Source organism: Montipora capricornis, chromosome 3 (assembly GCF_036669925.1).
Source record: "Montipora capricornis isolate CH-2021 chromosome 3, ASM3666992v2, whole genome shotgun sequence".
Taxonomy (NCBI): domain Eukaryota; kingdom Metazoa; phylum Cnidaria; class Anthozoa; order Scleractinia; family Acroporidae; genus Montipora; species Montipora capricornis.
The window spans coordinates 23,111,120-23,120,462 of NC_090885.1; the positions used below are offsets into that span (position 1 = coordinate 23,111,120).

Sequence of the window (9,343 nt, forward strand, 5' to 3'; positions counted from 1 at the left end):
GGCAGTTTTAATTTGATCAATAGTCCTTTAAATAATAGCGGCGAAGAAACGCTTCAGAACAGTGGAGTTCGATACGCGATGTTGCAAATAGGGGCTTAAACGAATTAAACGAGGATAAATCAAATACGAGTTTACGAGTCTATAAATTAAAACCAAGCACAATGAAGGCACATTTCTTGAAGGTAGTCAATCATTGGATAATGTTTCCAGTGACGCCAATGATGGAAAATGCACATGCAGAACAACTTGATAATGGCAATATATAAGGCAAATTGCAATCAGTTTAACAAATTGATGACAGTTTTTCATGCGTCTGTCCTGTTAAATTTGATCGTGAATCTCCTCATAACATTGTCAAAGTAGCAGTGGATCCACGAGGCCATAGCCGAGTGGATTTGCAGACTACTTTGACGGTCATTAAAATTTTTCAAAATTTAACATGGCCTTTCTGGAAACGTTGTCTTAGCATTGCCAGCGCATTAAAATTTAAGACCACAGAGAAAAAACACAAGCACATACAAAAGGATATATCAAGGAAAACAAAAATTACTCTACGTTTTTTGGCAAAACTGAGTCAATTCAGGTTGACAGTTCTAATATAATTTTAAACCAGTAAGAGATGCGGCTTTTGCCAAAATCCAGGTAGATCTATATAAACTACATATTGATCATCCCAACCCTATGCTAAAAGTGAAGGTAGATAGTGGTGCACAGGGAAATGAGCTGCTTTTGCGAATTTATAAGAACATGTTTCCAGGTCAAATGGATGAGGATGGCCTTCCAACAGGTACAACACCCAGCCAGACCAAACTTACTGCATAAAATGGCAAACAAATGCAACAACATGGAGTGTGCTCTATGAAGTGTTCTTATGGTGGCGGGAAAACTGACGCAACCTTTTATGTTGCTGATGATAGAGCCCCTGCCATCTGAGGATTACCCACCTCATGCCAGCTACATCTGTTCGAGTTACATTGTGAAATACACACAGGTTCTCACAGAAAGTCTTTTCCAGCAATTAAGAGTAAACGTGACCTTCAGCTGTTATACCCAAAACGGTTTGAAGGAATTGGGAAATTCGAGGGCGAATACCCACATTTTTCAACAGAGGATGGACTTCATCCTGGAGAAATGCCCTGGAACAGTTGGTATTGCCGATGGCATGGCAGTACATGGCTTTACTGGGGAAGAACATGATGTCAATTTACACAACGTGATCCTTGTTGCACCGCAACATGGGCTTGTTTTCAACCTGGACAAGTGCATGATTAAAGATTAACGAAGGTGGTTTTTGATGCTAAACGGGTTCTTCCTGACCCAGAAAAGGTGGAAGTTGTCAGAGCGATTCCGGAGCCACAGGATATCGAGGACCTCAAGTCCTTCCCTGGCATGGCAACTTACATGGATCCTTTCATTCCAAACCTGTCTGCTATGTCTGACCCCTTGATAAACTTGCTAAAAAACCTCTGATTTTCACTGGTCTCCCTCACACAGGGCAGCTTTTCAGAAAATCAAGCAATCGATCTTCCCGGCGTGAGGTCTCACTGACGTATTTTGGCTGGCTAGGAAACCGTTGTTGAAGTCTGTTATCACATATGTCTGCGTGGTATTTTTACACTTGACTGCCACAAAGGGGGGTCACGGGAACCCCAGGACCCACCCTCCCCCCCCCCTTCCTGGATACGCCTCTGAGCTCAGTTGGTCGCGCAGCGTACAGCGCAATCGCACTCATGGCCAGTTTAAGTCCCTTTTGAAACACCTCTTCAAATATTTCTTGCAAACGCAAAGTACTATAACAATGGCCTCTCTAATAACCTTATACTTGCAGTCGGGGGCTAGGATTAGGCTATATAGTTGAGCGGACGTATACAGAACGGGGACACCAGGTCCGTGGACCCCTTCATGGACCCGGTCCATGGACTACTCTTGTAGACCACCCCTCATTTTGCAAAGTTACAAGAAGGAAAATGTTTAGACGAAAGAGGGAAATGATCCTCAATGATCCTCAAACTTCTCTGGACAATTCAAGCAATTTTCCCTTATAGCCACATAAAAAATTCAGGTGGCTCCAATGGGATTCGAACCCATGATCTCTGCGATGCTGGTGCAATGCTCTACCAACTGAGCTTTGAAGACACTCAGTTGAGAGCAGGTCAATGTTTTGGGCTTATTTGTTCCGATGAAGGACTGGATGAATGAAATGAACTTATTTTTGAAAAGCGGGCTATAGACGAATCCCTTTGGAGCCACCAAATAGGTGGCTCCTGCAGGAGCCCGATGACCAATCACAAGAAAGTAACTTGGCGTCATATAGCGTCATCTAACCTGAATTGTCTTTGCAGAAAAGGTAGTCTAAAAGTATATCGTGCATGGGCTGCTGGTCTGTAAAAATACTGTGACATAGGCTTAGTATGGGAGTTTTCATTCCTAGTCATGGGCTCCTGCTTAAATTTTCCACTTAAGTGCTAGGATCACTTCTCTCTTTTCTCTGAAGATTTTTCTGCTTGTAAAACGCATTGAATTTACAAAATGAGGGACGGTCCACAGGGGTAGTCCACAGGGGTGGTCCATGGACCTGAGGTCCATGATTTGTATACATCCATAGTTTAGCTAGGAGTAGACTTTGCACTTACTGCGATGATAATACCGCTGACCTCACACTGATTTCCTTCAATTTTGCAGGCATGACGAAGCGTACCCGTTTCTGTGTGGCTGTTACATTCACCGTTGCTATCCTAGTATTGCTTGTCCAGGAGGCACATCTCTTAAGTCCCTGGGGAAGGAGATACGGCCGTTCTGTCACGAAAAAATTCGGAATCGGGAAGCAACGTCGAGCACATTTCGATGAAAGGGAGAAAATCCCACACATTCCAGATGGAAACCCACATAATAATGATTGGTCCTTGGTAAGTTACATTGTGGTAAACCGAAATCGTCGCCGAAGTGTTGAAATAGTATACACCGAGGTACCTTCCGCGCCAAGGTTTTGTTCAACTGAGTCTGAGCAAACAGAGAAAACTGCTGTGTAGAGAACAACTAAAAGAGAGCAAATAGAGGGATTTCCTATGTAGTCAATAAACAAAATCGAATCAGCATTCTTTTCTGCCCTGAGAAAATGTATGTGGCAACACCGTCCCCGTATCGGAACTTCAAAGGAAGTGTGTTGGTAAGAGTTTTGTAAGGATGAGAGGTTGTGGGAGCTTTGTGACGACTACACAAAGTAACCAGCAAGTGTTTCGAAATAGACCTGATTCACAGTAACGGCTAAATACAGGAATTGCACCAGGCTGTGATTGGATGTTGGCACAGAGAGAATGATTGTGGACATTTCACAATAATTACATGTAAATACACATCGATAGTATTCGCGTCTGAGCATTCATTTCAACCAACGCTGATCCGCAAAATTAATTTTAAACACTCATTTTTTGACGATGTTGTTCTAAAGATTTAAGTCTAAGCACCCACTTTTATTTGGTTAGATTTCAATATATTGTAACCGCTATCTCAGGTAAATACTTTAAAATTAACAAATTCGTGCATCGCCTTTTTCAGTAGACTAGTGGCCATTTAGGAATGCTTTGACGCAAGCGATCTGAGATCGAATTCGTGCTCTTACCTCTTCCAAAATTGTCATTGAAAGTCTTTTAAACATCGAAATAAATCGAAGTGTAGAACTTACTTCATATATGTGAAGTGAGACCGGTGCGATTCCTGGATATAGCTGCATGTTTTTCACGATGGCCGCCATGTTGGATTTGCTATTATCATGCAAATTAGCTACACACTTCTGAGGTGAAAAAACAGCACAAGATCAAGAGGTTATAACGAACATCTGAGCCACACAGATGATTTGCTTCACGTTCATTGAATGTTTATCACCTAATTAGTAAAATAGAATGATTACACAAGTTACTTTGATGTTCCTTTAGTGACAAATGAGCAGAAAGCGAAGTAGAAAGTCAAAATGTCAAAGGCAATCAAAAGATATAAAATTATTATAAAAGGTACTTAATTGTTAATTCGAAAATGTACTTTTAGCAATGCTATTTCGATATTTCGACGAGTCGATTTCCGCAATTTGGCTTTTTTCCAATGTTTGCTCCCCCAGCATAACAGATGGCTAATTTGCATGACAATTTGAAAACAAACATGGCGGCTATCGTGAATAAGGCCTATTATCTACTTTGGAAACAAACACATATTCTCACGACTAACAAGTCCCTCCAAAAAGACGTATAGTTTAAAACTGTGATCTCCAGGACGCATTTTTCGGAATCTCAAGAGATCTTAAACCGATGTCAAAACACCCATTCTCACTTGGTAAAAGGTAAAGTCTGCTTACGAGCCTAGAAGGCCCATCAGGCCGACGCTTATCTCCGGTTTCTGTGGCATGAAGCGACTAGGAGTATTTCTACTCACCCCTGGATGGGATGCCAGTCCATCGCAGGGTTACCCCCAGCATTAAATTCGCCGGTACCCATTTATACACCTGGGTGGAGAGAGGCACCGTGGGAGTAAAGTGTCTTTCCCAAGAACACAACACAATGTCCCCAGCCAGGACCCGAACCCGGACCACTCGATCCGGAGTCGAGCGCACTAACCATGAGGCCACCGCGCCTCCTCCCTCACTTACTGTTGTCTTAATCAGACTTGTGGCAAGATGGCGTCTTTTCAGGGAAGGTTTCTGGGAAATTTGCTTTTTACCACTTTTTTTTAGAAAGATTTCAGTCTCTTGCCCCTGTGTTACATTAAATTAGTCTTGACCTATGAATACAATCATCTGCATAATGTACAATTTTATTAAACTTGTTATCCCTCACAACGAGTAATTTTCTTTATTGCAGAATGAACTTCTAAGCGGTGAGTCCTCTACTAAATGGGAGGATTTGTTCCATGAAGAAAATGATTTTCATGATTTGCCAGATGAATAAAACGTGAATTCACTGTAATGTTGGTTGAAGATTAGACAATTTGGTCAGTTAACATATCCTTACTAAAGTCAGAAATGGGTTTCTCAGCTGAGTTTATATGGTAAATCGATCACCGTAAAGAAAATCGAAAGCTGACAGTTTCGAGCGTTAGCCCTTTGTCAGGGCGAATGGCAAAGGGCTAACGCTCAAGAAGTCAGCGAAAATGTGACAGTCGGATATCTTTACGGTGGTCAATTTACCATCATATCAACTCAGTTGATAAACCCATTTGTGTGTTGACTTACCTATTGACTCAGCACTGCATTTTGCTTGCAAACTATAAAACCCCTTTATCTTTACTTATGCCCGGGAATCGCGGGTTGAGGACCACAAGAGCTAATCATAGTAGCTTGTTATGGTAACCAACGTGAAATGCCATGGAAACCTATACATTTTTATAACTCTTAAAAAAACTGTAGGTAGGTAGGTAGGTAGGTTGCCTTTATTTATATACAAAATCTTCAAATTCAAACCTAGCGGTCGAGGCTTCACTGATACGTTAAATTTAGCGGCCTTAAAAGGATCTGAAGTTTTGAGCTTTTTTGCAAGGTTACAATGGCTTGTGTCAGCAAAGTCAATGTATTTAGAAGACAGCATATTCCAAAGGACAGTGCCTCTATATGCGACGGAGTCCTTCATAAACCGTGTGCTAAAACGTGGTACCAGTAAAGAGTCGCGTGCTCTAATTGAGTATGACAGATCGCGTTTCTTCGCAATACAGTTAATTAGGGTGCTAGGCAGTCTTCCATCATAAGCTTTATGCATGCATTTAAAAATAGCTATTTTATAGTAAAAAACGAATAGTGAACCCCTCTGCATGCTCTAAAACATCATGAGATGCCATATCTTTCGGTAAATTGAAAATAATTCTAGCAGCTCTACAATGCAGCCTTTCTAAGGAATCTAGAATATCGGAATTTCAACAGGCGCCCCATAAAAAAAAGGCCATAGTTCACGCTGGGCGAAATAACCCTCAAATAAAAATCCTGAAGCATTTTTCTTGGCAGAAACCTTAGCTTTTTAAGTAAACATAGTTTGTCCACAAAACTCTAACAGGAGAGTAGCAAACTGTGCACCAGGACGCATTTACCTTGTTAGGAAAACTGATGGATGCAAAGTGAAGTAGAAACAACAGAGATAAAGAATGTAAAATGGAAAGGTGTTTACGAAAAAAAACAACAACATTTGTGACAAACATGGTTAGAAAACGTGATGCTAACAAATAAAAATTAACATACTTTTCAGGACCCGTGCATGAAAAGGCAAATCATCAACGGGTTCAAGTCATGCACCCTAAGTCATTTTGAGGATAGAAATGGTCGCAATGGGTTTAACTGAGGGAATACGAAGTAATAAAGCGCATTTCCCATAATTGGCTTTTATCCGATGAAAATAACTTAAAATCTATTGCGCTTGTTTCTTTCAAGGACGGTCCCTGATTGATCAGTTGGTGTGAAAGTGGACTCGGGGAGTACGCGGTCATTGGTATACAACAGAGAAAATAACATTCGTCACGTGAACGCAATCAAATTTTTAAAGTGCACAGAGATTTGCTCTCTTACTGTACATTCTCTTGGTTTTACTTTCCGGGGAGTCAGTGAAAAGTATTAACGTTACAAACCTCCCCACTTGCACTTGCCTCAAAAACGAGGCTGAAACGAATTCAGTCCTTCACTCCATCTATCCGTAAAGTACGATTCTCGTCCCTGACAGGCAGTGAACCAGATAATAATATTAATCAATACTTAAGGACGGTGCCTGCTATTGTTTTTTTTGTTTTTGTTTTTGCTATTGTTATTGCGTATACGTTCTGCGCATCTCGAGATAATCGGATTTCCTATGGGTGATGCTTATCAATACAGGGATATTTTTGCGCGGTTCAAAACTATGCGGAGAAAGCAGAACTTTGCAAGTGCTTTTGGTATCCAAAGAGAAAATTGGGGGTAGCCATGCATTTTTCAGAGATAATTAATCTTCAATTTGGAAAAACGCCATACGTTGCTTTGTATTTCAAAGCTTTTTACAAATATTGTTGATTAATCATCTTTGAAAAATGCGTCATTCCGTCTATCAGTAAAGTACGATTCTCGTCCCTGACAGGCAGTGAACCAGATAATAATACTAATCAATACTTAAGGACGGTGCCTGCTATTGTTATTGCGCATACGTTCTGCGCATCTCGAGATACTAGGATTTCCTATGGGTGATGCTTATAAATACAAGGATATTTTTGCGCGGTTCAAAACTCTGCGGAGAAAGCAGAACTTTGCAAGTGCTTTTGGTATCCAAAAATAAAATTGGGGGTAGCCATGCATTTTTCAGAGATAATTAAGCTTCAATTTGGAAAAAAACGCCATACGTTGCATTGTATTTCAAAGCTTTTTACAAAAAAATGCGAAATGCGTTGTTACCCCCAATTTTCATTTTAGATTTCAATAACGCTTGTTAAGATCGTTTTTTCCCCACGTATATCTAGTAAACCAAGCAAAAATACCTCTGAATTAGTAGGCACCGTCCTTAATCACACCTCAGTACTTTCCTAACAGTTAGATTACTAAATTTAGCTTTGGCGGGATGTTTTCCTGCTATGTGATGAGTGGATACCGCGTCTGCAATATGATGCACTTTAAAGATTGCCCACGCTTGTGATATGACTGACATTCTAACAAATGGCCGAACAAACCCATACCCTCGAGTGGTCAAGAAGCACGAGCGTGGTGGTCACCAGTCCTGCACTGGGGCCACCAGAAATGTCTTAGAGAACGATGTCGAGTAACTTGACACTATTTTGATTGTAATATTTCAGGAAGTGTCTGACCAAAATTAAGTCTTGATCCACCACAACACGCGAGTAGTGTAACGTTTTTGCACTCATGTTGTCTTGCTCAACACTTGTACTTCAAACAGATGATAACAAAGCTGAAAAAGTAAATATTTTGCGCAAGAGCCGATACAACGTAGATTTCATTATTTAGTAGTCTACTGTATATCGACTGGCCAAACCAACCCTCTTCAGGTAAAAGGGGAGTAAACTCTCAGAATTGGACAATAGATCTGCCGTTGGATCAACTGGCTTGATCTGATCGGCGTAATTACAAGCTGAATACTAAAAGTAAACTCTCAGCTAGCCAAACCAGCCTTCTTCGGGTACAATGAGAGTTTACTTTTAATTTTCAGCTTGTAATTACGTAAACCAAATCAAGCCAGTTGATTCAACGTACACCTGCAGGCTAGGGTTATTGTCCACGGTCACTTGCTTAAAAACTCTGAAAATAAAGCAACACCTAAAATCACTGAAAGAGCATGATAAACAAATCAAAGGTACCAGGGTAACAGTGAATTGATTTTTACAAGATTACCAAGCTCAAATCCAAAATGACAATAACCTGTGATTATTGACTTGGCATCCCCAACAGAATGATCTAATTAATTGAGTTCAGGTCATCTGTAAAAGTTCATCTGCGCATGCGTCCATCGCCTCCGGGTTAACAACTAAATAATTTGTTGATTACATAGTCCATTCTGGTTGAGTCAGTATCTAAATTTATGCTAGTGTAAATAAGTCACAGTTGTAAAATTTATTGTGAAATCCGTAAGAATCGGGATCTTCGCAGCGCCGTAAGTATTGTTCATTATCTATACACATGTTTTAAGCTATTTCAGGGTCAAAGGTTTTTATTTTTTTTGTAAGGAAATCGTTGGGTACTTAACAGTTCTTGACGATATGGCCTCAGATGTTTGATAGAGATTAAGTATTTTTTTCCGGTTCTGATTCTGAAACTCACGAGCTTTGCTTCGCGGTGTGAAAGCATTTTATGAACCTTTGCAGCCACTGAGAAATTCAATATATTTAAATAGCGGTTGTCGGACATGATATGCATAGTGTAATAAAAGTTCGTCAAAACAACCGTTCCAGGAAAAATTGCTTTTAACCTTCGTCAACACGGAGACACAACTGGTTCATTGAATATGCAGCGAGCAACGAAGTAACACAGTCATAATCGTTTAGCCATTTTGTTTTGACCTGCCCATTTTTATAATCATTTGATTAAAACGTTGAGTTAATCATCACTGAGACATGTAATTTCATTTGACAACCATCGCTTTCGACCATTGAAACCATTTTTAAGATGTCCATTTTTGTTCCCTTCCCCTTCTCCCGTCTTCTCCCGTCAAATGTTTTAGCCGTGGATCTTTGCGAGGTTCTTAATTTTTCATGAATCAGAGAGGAATAGTTTCATCCAAGGATGTGACACTCTCCCAGCCTATCTGACATAGGAATTCCTCTTCGGCGAAATCAAGTTCGCACAGTGAAAAAAAATATCGCGACAAATCAGTAAAACAAAGCAAGCAACCCTAAATCGGGTACC

At 40.4% G+C, this 9,343-nt stretch overlaps 2 protein-coding genes across 3 annotated transcripts in view; both read left to right on the top strand.

Moving 5' to 3' along the window:
* Positions 1-681: 681 nt before the first annotated feature.
* Positions 682-1,279, top strand: LOC138039961 (uncharacterized). The gene is made up of 2 exons (XM_068885779.1): positions 682-787; positions 918-1,279. The coding sequence occupies exons 1-2, from the start codon at positions 682-684 to the stop codon at positions 1,277-1,279; spliced, it is 468 nt and encodes a 155-aa protein (XP_068741880.1).
* A 7,208-nt stretch (positions 1,280-8,487) lies between these two features.
* The window catches only part of LOC138042583 (uncharacterized), a 7,808-nt gene continuing 6,952 nt past the window's right edge, over positions 8,488-9,343 (top strand). The window contains exon 1 of one of the 2 annotated variants that reach the window (XM_068888523.1): positions 8,488-8,591. The gene's annotated coding sequence lies outside the window, so the exon portion shown is untranslated. The remainder of the gene's footprint in view (positions 8,592-9,343) is intronic. The other variant, XM_068888524.1, reaches the window with a different exon arrangement.